At 42.7% G+C, this 27,130-nt stretch overlaps 1 protein-coding gene across 1 annotated transcript; it reads right to left on the minus strand.

Annotated features, from left to right (window-relative positions):
• Positions 1-53: 53 nt before the first annotated feature.
• ddx6 (DEAD (Asp-Glu-Ala-Asp) box helicase 6) lies at positions 54-26,092 on the minus strand. Its single transcript, XM_083636920.1, has 14 exons — positions 26,021-26,092; positions 24,613-25,248; positions 24,318-24,381; positions 22,571-22,675; positions 21,160-21,289; positions 16,282-16,428; positions 15,863-15,957; positions 15,640-15,762; positions 15,347-15,475; positions 10,926-11,042; positions 10,774-10,837; positions 4,860-4,961; positions 4,585-4,764; positions 54-3,350 (listed from the first exon to the last, which is right to left on the minus strand). Exons 2-13 carry the CDS (start codon positions 24,813-24,815, stop codon positions 4,589-4,591), a joined length of 1,455 nt encoding a protein of 484 aa, XP_083493046.1. The 5' UTR covers positions 24,816-25,248; positions 26,021-26,092; the 3' UTR covers positions 54-3,350; positions 4,585-4,588.
• Positions 26,093-27,130: the final 1,038 nt, after the last annotated feature.

Below are 27,130 nucleotides of genomic sequence, written 5' to 3' on the forward strand. Positions count from 1 at the left end.
TAAACAAGTTAAATACACCCCCCTCCCCACCCCCGGGAAAAAAACGGAGACAATGAATTTCAGTGAGCTTTATTTTTTCAACAAAAACTTTAAATCACGTCCAATAATAACATGACATCTTTGGAGCACAAGTCCACTGTAAAACTCGCTTCACTGAAAAGTTACCAATTGAATAACGGCCAAATTTCCATTAAAAAGAAAGGGCAGGTTTTAAATTCTTTACTTAAATTTGGGTTTTCTTTAAGCAAGGTCTATTCCATTGAAACCACATTTGAAACGAAAATTAAATCCAAATATAAGGCCAGCTTTTTTCAAACTTTTTCATACCCAGAACCTTACTTTTGGATCCTTGGATCATGTTGTCCTGTTTAGAAATGCCCAAGGGCCCCTCCCCCTACCCCTCCCCCTCCCCCAGGAAATTTACTGATGCATCAATTTTGAGAGAAACCCCAACAGGACTTCTCTCAAAACCTCCTTGATAGGCAAGTGATGGACAGGCCAAATCATACACAAACAGCTGGGTCGTGTGTAAATCCATATCAAGGTTGGATTAATATCTGCATCAGGGCAGCAAATACACTAATTTCCCACCCCACAAATAAAAAGTAAAATAAAACTATCTTAAAGACTGAGACAATCTACTTTAACAAACGAGCCAATTAAAGTCACCCAATCTGGGGCAAGATGCTCTCGTCTCAGTCTTCAAGATACTCATAACCACAGCCATTGAAACCGAAGCCACATCCTTTCAAAAAGTAGCATGAAGCTAAATCTTGAATTCGCTGTGGCTACTACTTCAGTGGGCTGATGAGAAACAGACAGCTGCCATGTGCCTGAGATTAGATCCCTGTTCACTCATCTAATGCATAATTTCTTACTTTAACGTTGATTGATTTACTCCCTCCCCGCTCCCACCCCCCTCCCAAAAGAAAAAGAAAAAAAGGCCAAATTACTGTAAGCATTTGGGGGACTACAATAGAATTGAGAGAACAGGGATCGCAGTCTTAACCAATGAGAAATTCAATGATAAATATTAACTGACACATTGCAAAGTAGTCTTAAAAGAGCTCAAAATAAATGTGCAATACTTCTCATTGATTAGAACCAGGTAAAAATAAAGAGCATCTCACCATCTTGGTGTTAAAGGGAGCCTAATTCGCAGAAAGGCTCTGGCTGACCAAACAAATGGTCAGAGAACCTTAATGCTAAACCAGGATAATTATTTTGCATAAGAATACCACACGCAATAGTACCCACAATACCCCAAAATATCATATATAATCCAGGGCCGAAGTGAAAGCCATACACTCAGCAGTGCGAGGCCGCCAGATATACATTTGACAAGCAGCCCACCTCATGGCAATTTCGTAATCCTTCATGCCCATTCCCCATCCCTCCCAACATGTTCCACACCGCCTTACACTTCTTCCCTGTTTGGGCTGTAAGCAGTGCAGCCAGTGTTATTGCCTGAACCCATATCTCTGTACTTAACATAAGTGCAGCCCACCCTGCTAAGGTTTTGTTTTTGTGCAGCATCTTTTGTCAACTGCTTTTAGCGAAGCCAGCTGATTTGCAACGCACAGAGAATTACTTCCTGCTACATTTTAGGTCAGATGGTTCTTTTTGATACATTAGGCCAACATTCTCCAAGGGGGGGAAACATCTTCCTCCCAAACATTTGTGAAGTAATGTAGCTGTGCTAAAAGGGCACCTAGATCAACGTTAACAGCTAATACCTCCCCAGAAAACCGAAATTCTCTCCGCCAATTCAGCTGCACTGCAGCGAGTAGCACTACTACATGATAGAATATTATTTTCTCTTTTAACACTCACTTGACTGGAGATCCCCGTTGAGTGTCTCATGAGTCAGTTTAACAAGTTAAGGCTGGTGACAACGGAAATAATTCATTAGTCAAATGCATGAGCTTTAACAAAGCCATCAGTCTAGAATGGAGACTTGTTAACACTGGTAACAGAAGTTGAGTAATTGAGGGCAATAATTTAAACAATCAACAATCTGTTTTAGTGCAGCTCTTGACTAATTGCACTCACCATCAAATTTGGATGGTCTAAAACATATCCGTGATGAACTCTACCTCCAAAAACATGTTCGGGGCAGACACACACAAATGTTGTAAATCCTAATTAAGTCTGCAATTTCTAAAATTATAAATAAATTCACGAGCCAATATTGCAGATCACAAAGAAACTGGCAGTTAAGGAAACGGTCTCCAGTGCCAACGAGGAGAGGGGGAAAAAAAAAGCTTTGTCAGCCAGCCTTTCAAACTTGTTTTAAAACAATCTTAAAATGAAGGTATATACAAGGTGTACAGTGCGGCCCACATGTCGGCCGCACATCTCGCAGGATAAAGTATGGCCATCCATAGGAAGGTAAAACGACACAGGACAAAAAAACAAAATAGCTTTGCTTCCCCTTACACTCCACCAAAACAGGAATCCTCATGACGCAGGGTTTGGAGAGGCTGCAGAGTGCTCATCAATTTTTAGTGTTCCGATAATGAAGACGGAGGAGGAAAGGGCCCGGGTTCTTTTTAGAAGCACATGCTTCTTCACAAGCAACTGGACAGTCTCTGGCTGTCTCTTGGAGAAGAAATCCAGCATCTCTGTCCATGGAAAATCCAAGTTTGTCCTCATGTAGCAGCCAGACTTGTGTGCAGCTAAGCCAGCAAACAGATCATTCAGACCAGCCCGTCCTAACAATCTCTATTCCCAACAAATTGATGACCCGACTTAAAAGCAGTTATGAATTCACCTAGGCAGTTGGACATTAAATAAGTGAAATAAATTTTCGGTTAGCTGAATGTGTTTTTTGTGGTACTAAGTGAGCAAAATGATGTAGGACGAAGGGTTATTACTTCAGAACAAGTTATACTGCTTGTTAAGGCACTTGATACAAATTGCTAAAAACTCTCAAAATAAAAGAGGTGGAGAATGGAGGGTACAAGATAAGGGTCTGTTGGTGCTGGCACTACGACGTTTGTGGATATGAATCGACAAGATGTGCATTGATATCTATTCGACGTGGGCCTTTCCTCCCAGTGCTTATGTCTTCAGGGTGTGGTGGTGCAGCAGACAGACCTGCAGGGGGTGGTGATGCAGCAGACAGCCCTACGAAAAGGGACACGAGTTCTTCCGAAACGTTTCCATCAAAATACACGTTCCTTATGGTGGCATCCGAAAAAGGAAGACAGACTGAAGCTGTACACGAGAAAAAAGAAAAGATTTGGAAAAATGTCCAGACACGGTAGAAACAGAGGGGGGAAAGGGGGGGGGGGGGGGTTTGGGGGGATGAAAAAGGAGGTGCAAATGGGAATGGAGGATGGCCCGATCTGTAGAGAGAGAAGAGTGAAGCAGAGTTACACACACAGAAGAGTGAAGCTGAGTTACACACACTGAAGAGTGAAGCAGAGTTACACACACTGAAGAGTGAAGCAGAGTTACACACACAGAAGAGTGAAGCTGAGTTACACACTGAAGAGCAAAGCTGAGTTACACACACTGAAGAGCGAAGCAGAGTTACACACACTGCCTTAGAGAAGAGCGAAGCTGAGTTACACACACTCAAGAGCGAAGCTGAGTTACACACACTGAAGAGCGAAGCTGAGTTACACACTGAAGAGTGAAGCTGAGTTACACACACTGAAGAGCGAAGCCGAGTTACACACTGAAGAGTGAAGCCGAGTTACACACACTGAAGAGTGAAGCTGAGTTACACACACTGAAGATCGAAGCCGAGTTACACACACTGAAGAGCGAAGCTGAGTTACACACACTGAAGAGCGAAGCTGAGTTACACACACTGAAGAGCGAAGCTGAGTTACACACACTGCCTTAGAGAAGAGTGAAGCTGAGTTACACACACTGCCTGCCACCAATAAGTGTGTTGCAGATGAGTACTTTCAACATTCCCATTTTCATACAATATTGTGAGCATTGAGTTGGTGCGTGTTGATGCGACTCCCTGCCTGTAGGCTACACGCAATGCTGTCCTATCAAATTGCAGTCATATTAATCCTATGTGACGTTCCCGCCATTCCGCCAGCACAGATATACATTTTGTCGATCGACTATAAATCGAGTGACTAAAATAGTTTTAGCACTATTAGTAGTGCAGTTGTTAGGTCAAAAACTAAGATGGGCAGACTTTCTGTTGTGTACATGCTTAAACAACCATCCACCAAATCAACTAGCAATACTATTGTTCCCTTTTGAATGTCCTTTCTTGATGCTCTCTTGTCAGAAGGGTTAGATAAAGGACAGCACCACTGGAGCAGGTGGGGATTTAGAGTCTGGCTCAAGGGCACTTCAGAGCAGATGCGTGCCGTTACGGGGGCTTGAACCCAAACCCTGCAGTCGAAGGACGTTCGCCCTCCTCCCTACACAACCCTGCTTCCCAGTGATAATGAATGAGTACTGAGACTAGAATTCATGCTTAGTGTGTGTGACCTTAAACAATTAGAATGACTATATTATGGTGCAGTCTGTGGCTTTGCTACACTGTCAAAAGTGGCTTAATATCAAGGTATTTGTGTGGATGCAGGTAGGCAATGTTTCTATACTCACTTGCTCACAGCTTGAGTTCCTCGCCGCTCTCACTGTGGTATTCTGCCACATATAGGCTCTTGTCGATGATGCCGGGGATCGGCTTGATCTCTGTCCCAAGCTGCTCCTCGATGCCTTTCAGGTTGAAGCGATCATCGTAGGTGATCAGGTTGATGGCCAGACCCAAGTGTCCGAAGCGGCCTGGACATGAAGAGGGAGGGGGAGGTCAAAGGTATGTTGAAAATAATTTTGTTGCATCAGAAGAATCTTCATGAGTTAAAATACTGGGGTCTTACCAGATCGCCCGATGCGATGAAGGTACGTTTCCCCCAGCTTGGGGAAGTCAAAATTGATCACAACATTCACAGCTTGAATGTCAATTCCTCTTGTGAAAAGGTCTATATGAAACAGAAGAGCAGAGAACAAAAGCTAGCACCAAAATGTTAAGCAGCTGCAGAATACAAACATTTAGGATTTTTTTTTCACTAAAGATGTGATGACATGCTAGTGATGTGCACTGACCATTTAAAAAAATCGTACATGTCAAAATAATGTGAACTAGAAGTATTGCGCATTTCGCTTTCATTTCTAGCGCCGCAGTTGAGCAATTGTGGAGCGGAACCCCGTTTGAAGTTTAGACACTAAGAGTGTATTCACACCTGTAGGTCGCTTGCTTTGTTCCGATTCAGGTACTTAATTGATACAATTGTTGCATTTGTGCCTTGGTTCGTTTGTGTTCACACAGGCACAAATGAAACGGTCCAAATAGTATTGTCAAACTTCCTGGATTGGCCAGCAGACACTCTGATAGGCTAATAGCCTCTCGGGATGGAAAAAATAATTCCCAGAGATTTTCCTATTATGATTATAAGAATGCGTTTTGTTAGACCTACATTGTAGGCTATGTCGGGCGTGTGCCGTGCGAGGAGAGAGAGAGAGAGAAAGAAAGAGGGAGGGATCGGGAGAGAGAGAGGGAGAAAGTTCTTTATTTATTAATGTATGCTATGTAAGCCTATGTATTTATTTAGCCTATTTAGGCTATCGGGAATTTGGAGATAGAAGATCAAAGACCCTCGCAAATTCTGCTATTGGGCTACTATCACGGAGACGAGGATTAGCCGAGACATAGGCTATATGAACACCTGTCCTGTCAGGAATAAAATATTAATAAATAATTTAATAATAACCGACATTTCGAGGAAGACATGCAATCAGTCTGATTGTCTGATTGAACCAGACAATCTTATCACAAAGAAGGCTGGCTCTGATTACCACAACTTGTTTTCATTTATTGAATGGAGACCAGAGAGAGAGAGAGAGAGAGAGGGAGGGAGGCAGGGAGCCAGCAGCACCCGCTGCGCAGCAGCACACCGCACACAATTTACAGGCAAAATCCATAGAGATTCAACACATTAACGTTGCTTCCCATGGTCCGAGGTAAGTTGATTGAGTTCAAACTGCTGATGTGATGATCCAAAAATCCTCCAAAGTTTATCCATGCAAGTCACAATTCGCCAAAACAGGATCTGAAAGATGTTGTTTTTAAAAGATAAAAATGCTCGTTCTTCAGGCCATTACGCACAGCGCAGCTGACTACGGCAGCTGGTTTATCCAAAAATGCGCACCGTTTACTGCAGTTGTGGCGGATCGAGGTCGGATCACGTTCTCACCACAAACGAACCGCACCAGAGTTCGTTTAAAGCGGACCGAGACCACCCTTTCTTGGCGATCTCGGTCCGCTTGTTTTGTCCCGCATCCAAGTGCGATTGCTGTGTTCACACTCCCCCAAACGAACCGCACCAAGGGGGAAAATGCTCTCTGTTTCGGAACAACTGCTCCAAACGAGATAGGTGTGAATACACCCTAAGGTCGCTTTCACATATAAGCTGGGGGACTCGGTGCGATGAAGTTGCAACATTGTTGCGATTTTCATTTGGTCTGGTTCGCTTTCACACAGCAAGCGCACCAAACTTTCTAAACAATGTCACGTGGTCGAAACTGTCACTCGTCTATTGGACAGAATAGAGAAGGGAAATCTCTCCTCTGGCTTCTAGCCTGGCTGTGGGCTGACTGAACAACACAAGTGAATCCGCAAAACTCGGACATGGAGCAACACCACCTGCGATATTGGGATTTCTGGTTTTACTATCAAATAATTATTTAACAAGAATGTGCCCAATATGAGCAGCAGATGAGGCAGCAAGCTGTTGAACATTTCATTCTACAGATGAGAGTAGCCTATGTACCGAAGGAGATAGGCAAACCGGGGCCAGCTGTTGATAAATGTGATGTTATGACAACGTATGTCACGACGCAGTGTTTGTTTTGCTCCCTAAGTTCTACCGTCTTCTACTCATGATGCACTGCATGAGTGCATGAGATGCACTGGCGCTCTTGTGTTTAGTCCGGGTTGCTTTCACACAACAAACGAACCGCGCCAGGGTTCACTTGGAAGCGAACCGAGACCCACGTTTTCAAGCGTGCCAGAGTTCGTTTGTTTGTTCCGCAACAGAGTTCGTTTGCGCTTTCACACCATCCCAAACGATCCGAACTATCCGAGGAAACGAACTCTGGCGCAGTTAAAGCGGACTAAACAGCTTATAAGTGAAAGCGACCTAAGACTTTGTAGAACCAGCCTAACAAGCAACCGATCAAGAGCTTGCTTGATACAGCGCCATTGTTTTGCTTCGGGCTCGCATTCAGAGTGTGTTGTGAAACTCAACGGTCTAGCCTCTGATCATTTTCTTACAGCCCTAATTTCTCAATCAAGGAGTTTGGGCGTAATCTGGCCAGGTGTTTTGACAAAGCCTACATAGGTCACAGGAACACATTGCCCTGATTATGATTTGCTATTCTATCTGCCACATGGGGCTTGGTATAAGCTTTTACTTATGACTTTGCTAGGTCAGACCTATGTCTGTAACCTTTCAAAGATGAAGGTGAATCAAAGCAAACTAAGTGGGCACATGGCTAATGCTCCTACAGTATTTATCAACACCTACACTGCTGTAACATATGCATTGGAGCTCTTCTCTTTGTCTGATGAAGAGCCTGTGCGCTCGAAACTGTACAGCAAGTGTGTTATTATCAGTTAGCCTGGGTAAACCCAGCCTCCACGTGACCTCTATCTATGTGCTATCAGTCACAAGAGTCTGGATGCTGGGCCATTCAGAGCGATTTCTGCGAAATCAGCTCCTGCCGTGATCGGCCAATCAGAGAGTGCGTCTTTGTCAATGACGTAATAGCTGCGGCGGCTGCTGCACTACTAGCCATTAGCATGTGGCCTCTCTAGAGCATAGCTACGGAGCTAGCTATATGGCTAGCTATATGGCTATGCAATTACGTTGAGGAAATTCAAGTGAAAACAGCTGTCAGTTTGTTATTGTTGTCTCGCCGCTAAATGCGCTAATGGAGGACCAGATACGCGAGGCTTCTAATCTGGGAATCAAGGCTTTGCAGATCGGTGGGGAGAATGATAAAGATGAGGATTTACATGGACGCTGTGAGCTTGTGTATGCAAGTCCAGAGAACTTGATGAAAACAAAGTGGCGAAATATCCTGGCATCGGGTACACGAAAATTAACGTTATTAAATGCTGTAACGTTAACGATAATTCTCATGTGGTTTATTTAGCCTACTCAATCTCTCCTGAGATTATAACGTTAACCTGTTAGGCTACTGTGCAGGTTAATACTGCTGCTGATGAGTTGTTTCAACATCATAAGATATAACACAAGCCAAAAGCCAACCGTTTTGAGACTTTGAGAGGTTTTGAACTATTTGTACGCATCTGTCTGCCAGTGATCTATCTGCCAGTGACCGGAGAATTATATTGTTATTTGCTTGTTTTAATGCTTTTGTCAATAAACATTGCCAACAAATAGCCTTGTTGTTATTGTGCTATGTATTTCGGAAAATCATGTAGGCTACCTGAATGTATCGCAATATGAAGCAGAAGGAGCCCATTAGTTGTCTGGTCAGAGGCAGGTTGGATAAAATGATCAGATGTGATATATACGGTAATAAAGATTGTTGATGTCGAGTGAACACGAACTATGACACAAACCGAAGATTGGACCAGAGGACACGAGGCACACCAACCGAAGATACATTAACACTGTACAGTATTGCTGTGAAAAAGTGACTACACATTTGATTGTGTTAAGTGTTACACTCTATCGATAAATGTTTTCCAATGACACATTAGCCATATTCTTAACTGATCGAGCTTGGTGGAATTACCCCAAGACAAGTGTGTATCAGCTTTAAATGTCCAATACAGAAGAGCATTAAACTGCATTAATCTGCAAAAAACTATATTTATTGAAACGTGATCGTCACATAAAGTTATAGAGCCCAAATGGTCTGCCCATAGCGTTACTTTACATGGAGGCTATGTACGAAATTATTTGCATCTGTTAAACCAACATGTATCTTCCATAATGAATTAAATCATAATCATAATCAATGCTACAAAGACATGAGCTAATCACCACAGAACCCCACAGACCATTTCGCCCGGTATCACGGACGTAAATGTGTCCAGGCCACTGAGAAAAATATGAATCTTTATTATATATAAAACGGAAGGTTTTTCTTGCAAAACCTGCAAAAATCATTCACATTGGTGGTAGCCACCGCGTGCTAGCAGTACTGAATGTGTAGTGTTAGCTTCTTTGCTAATAATAAAGTGATGACGAGCTGAGTGATGACGCCATCTGTTGCACTGCGCATGTGCTCTGTGTGCCAAGCTGGTTGGCTGATGGAGTGGTCCATCAAGGGAGGTACAACCGCCCCTCCTCGTCCGCAGAAATCGCTCTGAATGGTCCAGCGTCCAGACTCTTGTGACTGATGGCACATAGATAGAGGTCACGTGGAGGCTGGGTTTACCCAGGCTAATTATCAGTGATAAAGTACTGCATCACTTCTTAGCAGTTATTTTACGCTATGTTCACACAGCCATCCTTAGTGCTTGAATCTAATCTTTTCCACCCTAAGTGACTCAGATCAGTCTTTTTCATGACTGTGTGAACAGTACAAGTCACATTGAAAGTGACTTTTTTTAAGACGACCTGGGCTACTTTCAAATGTGGTAAAACATCAGATTTGAATCTGATGTTTTTGAAAGTGACTCCGGTATGAACAGACATCTGGCCCATATCTGACTTAATGCTTCAATGTGACTTCTTCTTCTTCTGTTGAGTTTTATGGCAGTTGGCATCCTTAAATGGTGCATTACCGCCACCTACTGTATTGCTATTTGTATTTTTATTTTCACTGTAGCCATTGTAATTTTAGTTGTTTTATCTACATTGTAACTTAATGTTGTTGCTTTTAGGTGCTTTCGTTGTAATTATTGTAGCTGTGTTGTGATTTATGCAGTCCTGTTAATGTTTTGTTTTAGTCCCATCTATGTTGCTGTGTGTCTGTAACTTGATGTTGTCATGTTACGTTTTTTTTCACGTTGCTGACCCTGTCTTGGCTAGGTCTCACTTGTAAAAGAGGTTTCAACCTCAATGTGACTTCCTGGTTAAATAAAGGTTAAATAAAATAAAAAAAAATTGCTAAAACTATAGTGCAAATACAATATCAATAAAAAGTGTCCACCCAAAATGTGCCCATTCACCCCAATATCCATACTGTGGCCCAGACCAGTCGTCTAGGCCGAAGTGAATGCTTCATTCAGCGTTTTCGTCAAGTCATCTCCCGAAATGTCTTCAATATCCAAAAATTTCCTGGCAGCGTCCACCACTTCAATGTGAATTTTACGTAATTCCAGAGTGACATTCGTCACTATTCTGCGCTGGCGGGAGGAGGGAGGGGGAGGACCAACACGCGGGCATTGAAATTAAACCGTGAACAACCATGGATGTATTAAAAGAACAACAGATGAAACATTGTCAGCTACCGCCATGTTTACTGCTGTCTTCTTCCGGGTTTACGTAGAACAGCAGTGCGTGTGACGTTATTGTTGTTCTTGTGCGCATGCGGGTCACTTCATGTCCGTGATCTGTTCACACTGGAGTCAGATATGGGCCACTTTTAAAAAGTCTGTGTGAACAGCCACACAAAAAAATCAGATGTGAGCATCAAGTCAGATTCAAGCACTAAGGATGGCTGTGTGAACGTAGCCTTAGACGACGACAGCACACCACCGCCCTTAATGTATTTGACAGTGAAAGGTACCTGCCGCCCAGCTCCACCACTTACCAGTGCAGACGAGATTCCGGCACAGGCCATTTCTGAAGTCATGGAACACACGGTTGCGATGCTCCTGTAGAGCCAAAAGGAAAACGTGTATTTAGACGCCACATTCACCAATAACCAGCCATTTACTTAGCAGTGCTCCTGAGGCACCTGACCTGTCTCATCTTGGCATGGATGTAGAAACATGAGTAGCCAAGCTGGGAGATCTTCTTGGCCAGTAGCTCCACTCTCTGGGAGGAGTTGCAGAAGATTATTGACTGATTGATCTGGAGCTGAGGGCAAAGAAAAAACACCATATGCCAATACGTTTTGAGTGCTATGAAGAGGTACAACCTGCAAAAAGTTTTTTATATAGACAGACATTAGATTTTCATCTGTATGTGCAGTTATGTTCCCAAGCTGGATCCATTTATGAAAAGCTCTTTACACACCAAGAGTGACTTATCCGCACTCAAAATATTTTTTAAACCTGTATCCAGTCAACGCAACCGTGCATATTAACGGTGAAATTCTGCTGAGCAAAATTGCAGCATATATTTTTCTGGATGAAGGTTGATGTTTTGAGAGTTTTCACCTGCGACATGAACAGTTCTACATAAGCCCATGGCACACCGATCAAATGTTCTCCAACACACACTGCCAACATGAATGTTTGCAGTTGTTGTAGAATGTTTGCTTAGAGTGCCATGGGCTAAACAGTGTCTGTGTTTAGTAAACAGAGATTGAACATGTTCAATCTGACCAAACAAGCACAGCCATGGCACACCAAACATGTGTTGTTTAATTGGTGTGGCAAAATAACGTGTGGGCAACGATACCATGGTGGAGCGATGACCAGACAGGCGGCTACAAAGGTTGGCCATATCAGTCTGTGCGTATTGGTAACCACAGGACAGTCACACCTAGAAACATTGTCCTTTATGTTCTTGTCTGTGTTGTGTCTTTGTCTTGTTTATTTGTTTATTAAATGCTGCCATTTTGGCCAGGTCTTGCTTGAAAAAGAGCTCATTGATCTCAAGTAAATAAAAACTTGGTCAGAGGGAAATCAATAACTTTTGACCATGAAATTACACCAATCACTCTTCAGTTCTAAAACACTATATTAGCTTAATTATCCCATCCTGACACATTTTGAACCAACCGGTGCCGAGTTCTCCAAATGTCGACCGTTGTGGTGTTCAAACTAGACTTATTTCACTCATTACTGCTGGCCCTCTTTTACACCAGACCAACGGCTAGTCTCTGCTCTGGGTCACTGGGCTCTCTGGGACTCAAACTGTCCCACAGACATCCTGAAGTAGGTCAGAAAGCAGCCGTGCTTTCAGCTCCTGTACCAAGCACGGAACTCTCCATGCTCTCTCCTCTCCTCAAGAGCATGTCGTCGTCACTGCTCCATTTTTCCATGCTGCAATGGTTTGTTTAGAACCCACTTAACTCATTGAGTGCCATGGACGTCTTTCGACGTCCAATTAAATAGTGACGTAGAGTGCCAAGGACGTCTTTCGACGTCCAATGCGTTTTTTGACGGTGGGACGTCGATCAAAGCCTTCTGCATCTCCTGTACAAATATTGTAGCTATTGGAGGTCTATAACCTATTTTACAAACCCATTAGGTGGCGACAGTGCTCTCCAGATTAGAGACAGGTCCTGAGAAACAGGAGGAAAAAGCCGTGATCAAAGAGAAACCGATGCATGCTGCAGCCAGAGCCATATAGATTGCTCTGTCTGGAGCTGACGTTTGCTGCGCGAACAGGAGTCAATCCGCGCACACAACTGAGCCCCTCTGTCTCTGTCTGTCTGTCTGTCTAGTTTCTCCACACGATTAGCCACCAGAAAAGCAGCACCCGACGCCAAACCATTCAGCAGTCCGGTTTGGCTCTTCCCTATCGCGCTGGGAGCCGCCCGGCACACACAAACGGAGCACTCCGAAAATAGAGTGGGTGCGTGAGGCTGTGTAGTGTGGGGAGGAGTTTGCAGCTGAGGAGGGGAGGGGGGGAGAGGGGGGTGGGGCACGCAGGGCATCACACAACTACACCACGTCACTACATCAGAAAATATTATCTTCAGACTCAGTGAATGTGCTTGAAATGCTGCATTTCACAAAAGGCGGAATATCTCAGCTAATAATTTGAAACGCCTGTATTTGCTCAAAACGACCTATCTTCTCCGGCTCATAACTAAAGAACGGAAAATGGTATCAATAAACTTTTTTTTGCTGATGATACAATAGAGCCAGTTCGTTCTTTGTGCGTGTTCGGTGTTTACATAGTAATATCACACAATATTCTGTGGGCCTCGAGAAATCACTGAAAACGCTCTGAAAACTCTGGCACTGGGAGCGTCCGTTCTCCAAAAGTGGCTGGCACTCAATGAGTTAACTGCAAAAATCTGAAATTCAGAATTTTCTTAGCGTTTATTCGCATCACTCTTGGTGTCTAACAGCCTTTAATGGCAGTGTTTAAAAGTTATGTCAGTCAACAGTCCATGCCCCCATACTTGCAACAAAGACGCTCTTCAGGCATTTACGTATTTAGCAATAAGCCGCATGTGGCTGTGGTTTACAGTGAGTTTACAACAGGCAAGGGGGTTCTTAGGTCCGACGCGAAGTGGAGGGACTAAAACCACCTCCTCCTTATTCACCATAGGTCCTAGGGCTGGCACGGATCAGAAAACCCACGGATCGGATCGCGTGACGGATTTTGAGCCACGGATCACGGATTTTTCGGATCAGCAAAAAAAAATATATATCAGATTTTTTCTCTCAAAATTAGATTTTCGATTAGATTTTTTTAATACTATTATAATTCTCTAACCATTTGTTGCCCTGCACAGCTCAAAAAATATTTTTTTCTCATAAGTGACACAATGTATGCTTTTACTCTGAAGGCAGAACGACCCAACTTCCTGTTTTAGGTGGCACTGCTATGCCTAACTTCGTGGCTGTTGCTTGCACCAGTCACATGACACGGGTACAGACCTACAGACCAGACCAGGTCAGTCTGGAAATATAACGTTGATGCTACGTTAAGCTACTCAGTGGCCCCACGTGTTGTTTTGTTGTTATGTGTCCTAAGGCAACATTTCACCGTCCGGTGATAATGTGTTTGTGAAACGTGTGCGCGCGTGTGTGTGTGTGTTGTGGCTCTCGTTATCTTGTGCAGCGCGCAACACGCTGATCGCATTCCTGTGCTTTTTCAGAGGTGTTGAAATAAGTTTGTGTGACTCTGTCTTTAGTAGCCACTAGCCACAGCCTTCAGACATACTTTACAGCAGCGACAAGGGATGAGGAAGCTCAATTGTGCTTGCCATGATTATGCCTGTCTGTGTCTGGCTGCGCTGGGCGTTCTCATACACTAACATTAAACGTTAAATGAAACGAAGGGGGGGGGGGGGGGGGGGGGGTCCGCGGACTATTGATGTTCCGAACCGCGTTCCGAACCGTGGGGGCTGATCCGTACGGGTCACGGATTATCCGTGATCCGTGCCAGCCCTAATAGGTCCGCAAACACACAGCGCCAACAGGCTCTGTGAACCACACAGCACCAACAGGCTCTGTGATGGCACACAGCGCCAACAGGCTCTGTGAACCACACAGCGCCAACAGGCTCTGTGAACCACACAGCACCAACAGGCTCTGTGAACCACACAGCGCCAACATGCTCTGTGAACCACACAGCGCCAACAGGCTCTGTGAACCACACAGCACCAACAGGCTCTGTGAACCACACAGCACCAACAGGCTCTGTGAACCACACAGCGCCAACAGGCTCTGTGAACCACACAGCGCCAACAGGCTCTGTGAACCACACAGCGCCAACAGGCTCTGTGACTGCACACATCAGCAACAGGCTCTGTGACTGCACACAGCACCAACAGGCTCTTGTGACTGCACACAGCACCAACAGGCTCTGTGAACCACACAGCACCAACAGGCTCTTGTGACTGCACACAGCACCAACAGGCTCTGTGAACCACACAGCACCAACAGGCTCTGTGAACCACACAGCGCCAACTGTGATGGCGGTTTCTGTAGCAAATGGGTTTTTACGGGGTGTGGTTGCTAGCCTCACATCCCCATTAGCCATTGTAAAATCACTGTAAACCACAGCCTCTTGGGGCTTATTGCTTTAATAAAACAGTTAAACATACAGTCTACCTGGCAAGGTTTCATAAAATAAACACAGCAACAAAATGTGCAATATTGATAACAAATAATCGCTCTTCCGCCAAGCAATGTAGTCCTTCCGCCATTCTGCGACATAGCAGAATGGTTGCCAAGCAACACACAGACGCTGTTTGGCGCAGTAATACTTTGATGCGGTCACAGCCAGATGTGCCTTAATAAGAGTATTTTACAACGGCTTCGAACGTGTATCAGCCAATCATAATCAAAGACCGGAACTATCAGTTTTATTATCTATATTTTACCACCCAAGCACAAAGTTGGCAAAGTTGCCATTTGTACCAACAGCCTGCAGCAATGTTGGTCGTCCACAGATCTTTACAGTGCTTCTTGGGTGACACAGATGAAATTAAGCAATTCAAACAGGAACATGAACACACGGGGAGCACCTACCCTGGAGAACAACGTGTTAAGGCAATGGACCTTCTGCCTTTCCGTCACATAGGCGTAATACTGAGTCACCCCCTTCAGGGTAAGCTCCTCCATCAGGTTGATCTCATAGGGCTTCTGCAAGTAAGAGCTCTGCAAACCAGGCGAAGACAGATGTTATTAACTTTCACATTCAGGCTGCGGTAGCGGCTCTGAGGACACATTAACCGTAGTCAGGCCTTATGAAAAGATGAAAGAAGTCCCTCAGTACCAGCTGATAAAGTATTTTGAAGCAAATACACGTGATAACAATGTACCATGAACTTCTGCACGCTGAGTGGGAAGGTCGCAGAGTAAAGAAGAATCTGCCTCTGTTTAGGCATGTAGCTCAGTATCTCCTCCATCATGACGACAAAGTCTTGAGACAGGAGTTTGTCAGCCTGTTGAGCACAAGGACATGGGGAAGAGGTACATTCAAACATGTCCAAAGCAGTTGTATTCAGACACAGCGAGCGGTATGGGCAAAAAAGTGAAACTCACCTCATCCAAAACAATCATCTGCACTTGATTGACCTTGGCGACTCCTTTCTTGATGAGGTCTAAAATCCTCCCAGGAGTGGCGATGACCACGTGTACTAAGAAACAAAACATCTCCATCAAACAAAAAAATACACTAAAGAGGTCACATGATTTCCACTGCAAGATGGTCACCACCTACCCTACCAACACCCTATTCTGTTCATACAATCTCTGTGGTCTAGCATCTTCCATAAAGCTGGGTGTGTATAAATGGGACTATTCCAACACATGTGCTTAGGATTCTATCATTTTACTTTTGAAGAGCCCCAATTTTCCAGCTGCTTCACAATGACTATAATAATTCAGCCCAAGAAAAAGGAAACTGCTCTTCTTTCCAAACAAACAATAGGAACCCAAATTATGAAATTTGGCAAGTTTACCTGTTTCATCAAGTCTCATGATGTCATCACGTAGGTTGGTTCCACCTGTGGTTGCCATGACCTTCACCCCACCCATGTGTTTGCTGACCTGGATACATATCTGGCTGACTTGCAGAGCCAGTTCTCTGGTGGGCACTATGCCCATAGCTGTGTAAACAAATAGTCAAGAAGTCAAGTTTTAAAAGGGGGACAATGTATCGTATAACTACAAATAACCACCTCACGGGTGTATGCCTCAAATGCCAACAAGTCAAGTTGTAAGTTCATGTCATGTCTTTATTTTTTTGACCAAATTATGATTATTATAGACATTATCGATAAGTATCGTATCAATAAGCAGTATCAGTATCAGTAGTATCGATAAAATCCTAAAGATACCCACCCCTATGTCAGTGAAGTTGACCTTTGAACTTTTGGATATAAATGTCATGAATTCATAATTTTATCGAGACAGACAAAGACATTTGTGTGAAATGTCATAATTAGCGTTTGAATTCTTGAGTTATGCATAAAAACGCCTTTTGTGAGGTCAGTGACATTGACCTTTGACCACTAAAGTCTAATCCATTCATCCTTGAGTCCAAGACTCCAAGTGGTTCTTTGTGCCAAATTTGAAGAAATTCCCTCAAGGCGCTCCTGAGATATTGTGTTAACGAGAATGGACAACGGACGGGCAGTGATCTTGAACTTTGACCCATGACCACCAAAATCTAACTAGTACATCTTTGAGTCCAAGTGGATGTTGGAACCAAATTTGAAGAAATTCCATCAAGGCATTCCTGAGATATCAATTTGGCGAGCTTTGAATGGATGGTCATGACGTCAGTGACCTTGAACTTGACCACCAAAATATAAGTGCATCCCTGAGTCCAAGTGGATATTTGAGCCAAATTTGAGGAAATTCCCTCAATACATCGCGTTAACAAGCATGGGACAGAAGGACGGACGGCCAGTCGGACAACCAGAAAACATAATGCCGGTGGAGGAATACAGTACATAAAATTCACACATTTCTCTAATCTTTGCCAGCTCAGTCGTGCCAAAAGGAATGAGGCTCTTTCGAGGCTATAAACAAGACAGCCAAGACTATTAGGAATAGAAATTGCCAGGGAGATCCTGATGCACCAATGATACCAATGCAATTATCACTCAATGTCCCCCCTCACATGGGGCCGCTGTAAATTGCTAAAGCTGTCAAAAGCCATTATTCTTGAGTGCAAAGCCACTATTCAATTGCTACATGAGAACTGCCCTTTCAGACATTCAAATGGTCCTTAAATTACTTTTTTTATATCAATATTCACTAACATTGTTTGAATACAATTTGTAATAAAATATATGTATGCCTTTTCTTTTTCCCTGTGTCTGAGTTTGTTCGATTTTGCTCTTTTGTGTTCCAAAAAAACCCTGAAAAATAAAATATTGGAAAAAGATAAAAAAAAAAAAAAAGTGCAACTAATGCCCAGTTCAGAGAAGCAGTAACATTAGAAGCAGTTAGGAGGAGCAGAAGTCAGTTCTGTTGTGAAAATGTTAAGAGAAAGAAGAAACTACACATTCTTTGCTGATTTCAATCCAATGCGAGGGGAAATGTTACAAGTCTTCAACTGTGAATTCAACTCGCCTGTTTCAATGAAATCACTCCATTACATAGGCTGCTGCTGTGTTTGTATCTCTCCTTAATGTCATGTTAGGTTCCAAAACAGCCCACCCCACACAAATCTAACATCCGTCACGTCAGTAATTCTGTCAGTTTTCTGCCTGCTAGTTGAATTCAACACACACATTGTGGGTCAGGATCTGTAACATTAATGTTATTTGTTGCAGTGGTCACTGCTGAAATGGAAAAGCTAAAACACTGGTTTGACACTAATAAGTTATCTTTGAATTTGAGCAAAACAAAATGTATGTTATTTGGAAATCGTAAAACCAATGCTAATGTTCACATTGAAATTGACAAAGTGGTGATACAAAGAGTATACGAATTTAAGTTTTTGGGTGTCATATTAGACCATAGGTTTAGCTGGAAACCCCACATAAATTATTTGTGTTCTAAGATGGCCAAGAGCATTGGAATTTTGAGTAAAATTAAGAATATTCTAAATGATAAAACATTGTATACTCTATATTGTGCACTTATATTGCCATATTTGAATTATTGTGTAGAAGTGTGGGGCAACACTTATAAGAGCTCCCCACATAGAATATGCATACTGCAAAAAAGAGCATTAAGAATTATTCACAATGCTGAGTTTTGTGAACACATCAATCCACTTTTCATAAAGTCACAAACATTAAAATTCATAGATCTGGTGAAACTTAGAACTGTTCAAGTAATGTTTAAAGCAGAAAAGAAATTACTCCCAGGAAACCTCCAAAGCTTGTCCAAAGAAGGAGACGTATGGTATAACCTAAGAAGTAAAGGTAACTTAAAACATCCTTGTGTTCGTACCACACTAAAAAGTATGTGTATTTCTGTCTGCGGTGTCGCTTTGTGGAATGAATTGGATCAGGAGATCAGGCAATGTAAATGTATGTTACAGTTTAAGAAGAAATATAAGAATATTATTTTTGAGAAATACAGAAATGAGGGATGAAGGTGATCATTTGGTGATGATGGTCATGATGTTGGTGATGATGACAACATGTAGATCAGGGGTAGGCAACTATTTTTCATCGGGGGCCACATGAGAAACCCAGATTGTTGCCGGGGGCCGAACAAATATTGTCATGCCGTAACCCATGGATGGGCAACTTTGATGATAGAGAGGGCCACAAAAAATGTCCTCGCTACCAGGTTTTGCTGAGGGGCCGAACGGCGCCAGCGCGGAAAATTTGGGGCATTTGAATAAGCCAGGTTTAGAGGAATATTAATTTTAAATTAACAGTTGTGATGTCATTATTCAGTCTCTTAACCACCAATATTTGATCCTTTTCTCATTCACTCCTATGTCACCACCTGCTCTCAGGGCTTGAAATTAACTTTTTTGACCACCTGCCAATATGGCTGCTAGATTTTAAAGTTACCAGCCAATTAGAATTTCCACTGGCCGAAATGTTTTTCTTGAAATAAACCAGAATATGAGTGGGTTAATTTAAACATAAGTATCAGTAAGTGGCCCGGGATTCTCAAAGCCTGTGTTGAGGGTCACACAAACAAAAATGCACTCTTGAAGCTAAATAAATCCAAAACCAATGAGTTTATTATTTAAATTTCTACTTCAATGTAGCCTTTTAGTCATAAAGATTATTGAAAGATATTCCATATTCCAGACTGAAATGCTATAACAGAAGTGGAGTATTGGCCAGAATGACGTGAACATTTGGACACTTATTCAGTGGGTATCTTGCATGTTGCGTTTTTTTTTTTTTTGCAAAATCATCTGGCGGGCCAGATATTATCGGAGGCGGGCCAATTTTGGCCCGCGGGCCGCCTGTTGCCGACCCCTGATGTAGATGTTTATAACCATGATGGTGGTGATGATGTACCGTAAATGCTTTTGTGAAATTGCTTCTTATTTTATTTACTTATTTTAAATATAAGATTTAAAATCTCATTGTTGAAGTAGGGGCAGGATAAGATAAGCATTGTGCTTCTTCCTGCTCCTTCTCTAACATAACTATTGTCTTTCAGATATTTTTTATTATTATTCAAATGTGTTTGTTTATGATTGATCTTTGACTGTTTTGTGTTTTATTGTTCGAGATAAATAAAGAAATTAAATTAAATTAAATGTTTTGCAACTTTCAATATTGGTAGTGATAGCCTACTGCTTCAGTCACCTGCCTCTGTGCTCGTGCTGTTGTATCCAGGCATGCTGGTGTCTCTCTGCCCCATGCAGAGCTCAGCTAGCCTGTCCTTCTGTTGTAAATGTGCATTGCAGCAGTGCAGCCAAACGGTATAGCAGACTTCATCAATTAGAAATTAATGGTCCGCGCGAGGGGGATTAACTTTGAATATATTCCAAAGAATTGTGCATCAATTAAAGTCCGTTCAAACTTTATTTTCGGAAAAAGTGACAGCCCTAGAAGTTTAATCACAATTATTGTTCTATAGAAATTAAGTTTCCTCCCTCACCCCCTCCCCCCCCTTTTTTCTTTTTTTGATCAACTCTGAACCAAGTCTACACATTTATGTTAGCAATCATGAGGATAGCCAGGTCCATTTGCCTGCCTCTGCCTTCAGCAAATTGTACAATATTAACAATTACAATCTCGACACGATATGCCCAAACAATTAAGACATGCAAGTATCAAATGTCCAATAAAACCTTGAGGTGACAATTTCACCATTTGAGAAAATCTTTGCAGTTAGATACTCAGTAGACTGTGGGCAGCAAATAGAGGATTATCTAGTAATAATAATAATAATAATGACGACATACAAAAAATAAAAGACAGACCATGACTATATAGCCGTAGGCAATAGGCATATTCAATTCTACCTTTTTTCCAAGGTGCGAGCGTAGCTGCAGCATGGACTACACACGGCAATGTCAGGTGTTTCAGGTGGAACGGAAAGGACGGAAAGGTGATGTGCTTCATCACATGGCCTCTAGAGGGGGCGGCAATGACTAAGAATGTTGGCTGAGACTCCGTCCGTGGCTATACCATGGCTGCAACACGGGAGTCAGAGGGTCGAACAGACCCTGTGATGCAATGAGAAAGTGAGGGCACACGCTGGCTGAGGTGGGATGCCGGTGGGCACCATTGGCTTTGTACAGGCTTGTTTTTCTGTACCACCCATGGTAAAATAGCCATATTCTTAAAGTGTGGCTTTGATTGGGGCTTCATTCAACCAAGTGACAACTTACATGAGTCAAGTCTCTCCCCTTTCACATTTACCCTGGGTATACTGTGACAGAAAACCAGCTTCCTCACCTTGTATGCAGTCCTTCTTCAGGTCAATGCGTTCAAGTAAGGGAATGAGGTAGGCTCCACTCTTTCCCGTTCCGTTCTTGGCTCTGGCCAAGATGTCTCTTCCTGACAGTGCAATGGGAATGCTCTCCTCCTGTGTAAGAAATTAAGTAAATATTTCTAGTAGCAGTAGCAACAGATCCTTACAGTTAAGTTATTTTTAGGTAGGCTTTGACGGTATGGACATTTTACCACGGTGAAAAAGTAACTACCGTAGTAAAAACTTTTGGGGGGGTTTGGGGGGCTTTGGGGGTCCGTGTAGAAACACACGTTTAACCCAAGTTTGGCTATGTTAAGCAGTTAATTTCAAATATCTATTGCTATGGTAACGACGGAGCAGGGGAAATCTGCTGTGGATGGGGCTGTTGACACATAACGTTTGCATTTTTGCATGGAAAAAGCACTACCTGTAGCACTTTTTGTGAGGAAAGGGACAATTAGATGACATTAGCTGCAGCTGTTGTCCCTACCTCAGACCTCCGGTGGTTGGATGGCATTGGTTAGCGCTTCGTCCGAGCAGACTTGTGAAACAAGCGAAGAAGGCTCATTTCCAATAGGCCTATACATGTCCGATATAATCCATTCTGCTTTATGATCACTGTTACAGTAACGTAAATCCACGAATTACAAGGTGTTCTGCCAAAAAGTGAAAACTGACCAGTGACCATAACGTTTGCTGCAGCTAAATAGTGATCGCCATGAAGCAATAAAGTGATTTGTTCTCCACATTTCTTGTGGCTAACGTTATGGGACGACGACAGTGTAGTCAGTAAACTAGTGCCACGTTTTCGATGAGTTTTATCGGGGGTGCGTTGTGGAGAAGCGTGCATCTGTCTCGTGTCGTTAACGGGAGCGCATCTCCACCAGTCAATTTTCGTGATGAGCTGGGAAACTTCCTGTTAAAACTTTCAAAATAATATTACTTAAACAAAAGTAAATGGCTTATTGATGGACGCTGGATGAGAAAAAGGTATTTCAACGAACAAAGGAGCAAACCTTGTATGAAAATACTCGTGATGTTAAGATTACGAGTGAAACTGTGGCTGTAAAGCATTACTCAAAATTAATGTTAATGCCAATGTTACAATAAGGGTTTTATTTTGAAAGCCCTAAAGCAGATGACATACTTTTACATTCTGGCTGACTTGACGCCCGTGCAGTTATATGCCTGTTTGAAACAGCCATGCTGCCTGTATAGCTGGATCCACATGAGGATGTGTGCGTACCATTTTTAAATGGGTGGGGGGTGGGGCGAGTACCCGAACAGCGGAAACATTACTCGAGTACTGACGTTATGAACGAGTACTCGAGTACCCCCGCCCATCCCTAGTATTCACTTCAAGTGTTAAGTAAATAAATAAGTTTCTGAATTTACCTGGATCGGGGATGGCTTTTCCCAGCCCATCTCAAAGATCCCCATGAGAAGCTCCCTCTTTAGGCAATAATCTTCAAACTCATTGCCTTTCGTTGCAGTCACATCCTGCAATTGCCATTAAAGTCAGAGAAAATTAATGAGCGTTCACTTCCCAACATGTAGACAACATCGACGTATGAATCGATGCAGAAATTAGCAAGGATGACAAAATATTGCCATTCCCATTCAATATTTCACAATATACCACTATATTTCTCGAAAATATCTATTGTGCCTTCTACTCCAATGTAGCAATTGCCACTCAGGCTGGAGTGGAAGGAATGTAAAAACTCAACTTGGATACAAAATGAAAGTGTTTGTACTTTGACCATGGCAACAATTGCAATGAGTGAGTCTTAAGGCTTTTTATTACCATGATTATGTGTACAACAGTGACTGTGATTAACTATATGCAGCCTATGTCATGTACCATTAAAAAGCAAGTGCCATAATCATAGCACTCTTCTCGGGCATTATAGCCATTACAGTTACCACATAACAGTTACAATACATGAAACATATTCTTCCAAGTACTGAACAGAAGAAAAACAGTGGTTACAACACAAATAAGCATAGAAAACAATTCAGTTTTTTGTGAAAACAGCCAGCCATGTTTTATTAGTAATTACAAACAAGGCAAGACATCCGAGTAATCAGATTACTTACTGGAGCTATGAGAAAGAGAGACACGCACATCCAAAACCTAAATAGGGCAGGTTCAGAGTTCGAGGTAGAGACTGATGAGAAAAGGAAAACTCGCACACTGCAAGGCTCCAAGTTGAGTATTTATTTTACACTGGTAAAAAGGTTACGTAGGAAGGTCAGAGTGCTGCCCCGAAACGTAACCTTTTTACCAGTGTAAAATAAATACACTCAACTTGGAGCCTTGCAGTGTGCGAGTTTTACTTACTGGAGCTACACATTACCTGTGCTTACATGGAGCCTTTTATTCCACTTGTAATCAGAATAAAAATGCCTCACACAATGCCTCGATCAGAATACACTGGCCGATTTGAATGACATTTCATTCCATTTGAGAGGGGTGGTGTAACAGAGTCCGGACTTAATATATGGTTGTTAACATCAGTAACGACCATATATTAAGTCTGGACTCTGCCTCTCTGTGCCAGTTTTGCTTTACAGTGTTGAAAATTACAAATGGACCCAATCATTGTAGGGGCAAAACCAACTTATTTTTCTGACACTTATGGAGCCGTATGTTTTGAGAAAACTGTTGCTTCATCAGAAAGAACAGTAAAGAAATAAATAACAGATGCAGCAGGTCCATCTTTTAAAAACGTAAGGCCACGTTAGAGTGCTGGATTCATGTCAAACTTTTATTCTGATTACATACTGTGGAGCATGTAAACACACATCTCAATGCGATCATTGTAGTTAGTGCTCATGTAAACACTTGCATGGCAATCTTCCTTCAGATAGATTTCATTCAGAATTGGGGGGGAAATGTCTCATGTAACCGCAGCTAGTGTTTAATATTCTACATTGGCTTTACATTGTTAACGGGGGTTAAGTGAAAACTGAGGTCTAAAATGATAGAGATCGATATGGGGCTGCAGAAAAGCACGCAAATCATTAAACATTTATTGAGTTTTATGAGATTTCTTCATTCAATAATAATTTTATAAATGAATGGCAGTTGCAATTTTGATTTTTTCCTGAATACCAAGGAGAACTATCGTTTACGTACCGAAGTCTTCATCCTCATGTCCTTTGGAGGCAATTTCAAATTTTTCTTCCAGTCATCTCCAGGCCTGTGGGTGTAAGCAATAAGCCTAATAGTAAAACTGATCACTAGGTTCTATATTACAAAATGTGTTATGCATATCAAAACGTAAGAAAATATGGAAAATCATGCCTGATGTCTGCAGACAGGTAGACATTTCAGCATGGTCTATGACATGTGCTCAGGTTACAAGATTATAAATAGAAAATGGAAAAGCAATTCAAGTCCAAATTATTTGACATTGGCTAAAATAACTTACTTGATGACTGTGTTAGCTGTAGGGGCTGGCTGGGAACTACCATTGTTGATTGTGCTGGAGCCTTTCATCTGGCTTAGTTGATGTTGTTGAGGTCCTCCTCCACCTCCACCTGGTCCTCCAGTAGGCTTCACAGAGCCTCTAAGTTGTCCATTCTGGTTTGACAAGCCCAAAATCACTGGGTTCTCTGTTCTGGCGGTGCTCATGTCTGCGTAGCTGTACGTGTCCGTTCCAATAGAATAGCAGTGAAACCTCCAACAGTGTCTGGAGAAAGCAAGTGCACTCCACTGGAACTACTAACAATCTGAGGATTGTCCTTCCCTCTTTAGATTACAATAATTATCCAAATGCAATTGATTCAAATCGTTGTCTCAGCAGGTTCCTCAATAGTATTGTTCTTTGTGGAACATCTCACCAAGTGTCACGAAACAAATGTTTCTTTGCAAGCTGAAGAAAATTATTAAGCAAGTATTTTTTTTTAACCAATTTGGGCTTAGCATAGATGTGAATTGTCGACGTTATCTGGAAAATCATACACCAGGAGCGCTTAGCTAGCTTCCAAGTATTGGCCAACTGTTCAGCTAGCCATCTTGTTTAGCTTAACTCAGCCGTTTCGTCCTTTATCAGGTTTTTCCAACCCTGAAACACATGAGAAATAAGGTTAGAAATATAGTCAACATTGCCGTTATGCGAAGAGGTTCGAAGGATATAACTAGACAATTTGTGGAATGGACAGCCTTATCAACCCCAGGTCGATATTTAGCTAACGTTAGCCGAGTATTTGCTAGCGTTAAGTGACTAATTTTAAGTGGACGGCTGGCCTAATATTAAAAGTTAGCAAACTCACATTGCGGCATCTGTTAGCTAAAGATATCCCAACAAAGTCTAAATAGCAACACAACTCAAAACCAACGTCGGTGACGTTATTTTAGGCCCCAGGTTGAACTTGTGCCAAGTTTAGATAAAGACGGCATCGTTAGCCGTAGCTATTTAGCTAGCCATGGACCTTTCCATCAAGCTAAAGCTAGCAATGCGTTAGCTAGCTACCCAATTGCTAGCCAGGATCTGGTTAACGTTTAACCAGCAAGGCACCGCTCAGTTTATAGCTACTGTTGACACCAGCTTCGCCATTTGTTTTCGAGTGGATTTCTGTAACTGTCGGTTACAAATATTACCTGACAGCAACGTAGTCAACTTCGTTAACAAAACGCGTTATCCAACATCACCTAACGTAACGTTAGCCAACGCTAGCGAGTTGCATCGATGTCGTGTTGGGCTGCCTGCTAACGATAGCGAAGTAACAGTTTAACGTTAACGCTAATAATCACAAAACTCACAGCGATGTAATAAAATACCCGATAGGTAGCTAAAAGTGTATACTTCATAGCTTGCGAATAACATACAGCTTTACCTCGGATGACTGAAACAATCGGTTCACTTTATGATGACATCAATTTTTAGCTGACTGCAAGGGGTCTGTCGGACTAAACCGAGCGTTCAAGATGGCTTCCACTCATATTTGAGCCCTCCCACATCTAACTAACGTAGGTAATCAGCTGATTTGAGTTCATTTCAAATCAAGTATTTGCCTTAAAGGTCTCCTACGGGTAAAATAGTGTTTTTAAAAGGGGGAAAGGGGGAAAATAACTTGTATGGTCATTCACATCAGGATAATGTCTCCCCTCTCAGACATGCCCATTTTATGCTATTCCCATGCAGGTTTTCGACTGGAAATCGGAGACTATTGCGGATTCAATGAATGAGCCCAAATGTAGGCCTATTCATTTGTGATGTCCCCAGCCATTTCATTGTAGTGAGATATATAGCCTACCGTATATATTTTTTCAAAATCAAAGCCTCATGAAACAACGTGCAACACAAACTAGAGACCTCGTCCTAGGGCATTCAAAAGTTGCAGTCAACATCCATCTCTGTCAGACTCATACAAGCACAAATACCTTGAAGCCCACAGCTGTTGTGGCCATTCAGCCTTATGGCACAATGTTTGGGGGTACCTCAACAACATCGCCAATCATTTTCAACATGGAAAATGGTCATAACCCTAAACCCCCCACATCCCCCTAGCCACTCCCCCTCACCCCTCAAACCACTGCGTTCCTTTCCTCACCACACATCTCCCACCACCCACATCCCCCAGCCACTCTTTCTACCCACCCCACCCCTCGGCTCGAACCCCGACTCTCTACACCATCATATCCCTAGCCAGGGGCGGACTGGGAAAATAATTCAGGCCGGGCATTAGATACCAAGCAGGCCAGGCCAATATGGGCCGACGCGCGCGCCGGCGTCCGAAGGGCGGCGTCGAAAAATTTGGGCCGTTTGTAGCCCAATTTGGGCCGTTTGAAGCAAGATTTGGGCCATTTGAAGCCCAATTTGGGTCGTTTGAAGCATGATTTGGGCCGTTTGAAGCCCAATTTGGGCCGTTTGAAGCCAGATTTGGGCCGTTTGAAGCCCAATTTGGGCCGTTTGAAGCCCAATTTGGGCCGACCGAGTCCAATTT

The sequence above is a fragment of the Poromitra crassiceps genome, assembly GCF_964638095.1.
Source record: "Poromitra crassiceps genome assembly, chromosome: 5".
Classification (NCBI taxonomy): domain Eukaryota; kingdom Metazoa; phylum Chordata; class Actinopteri; order Beryciformes; family Melamphaidae; genus Poromitra; species Poromitra crassiceps.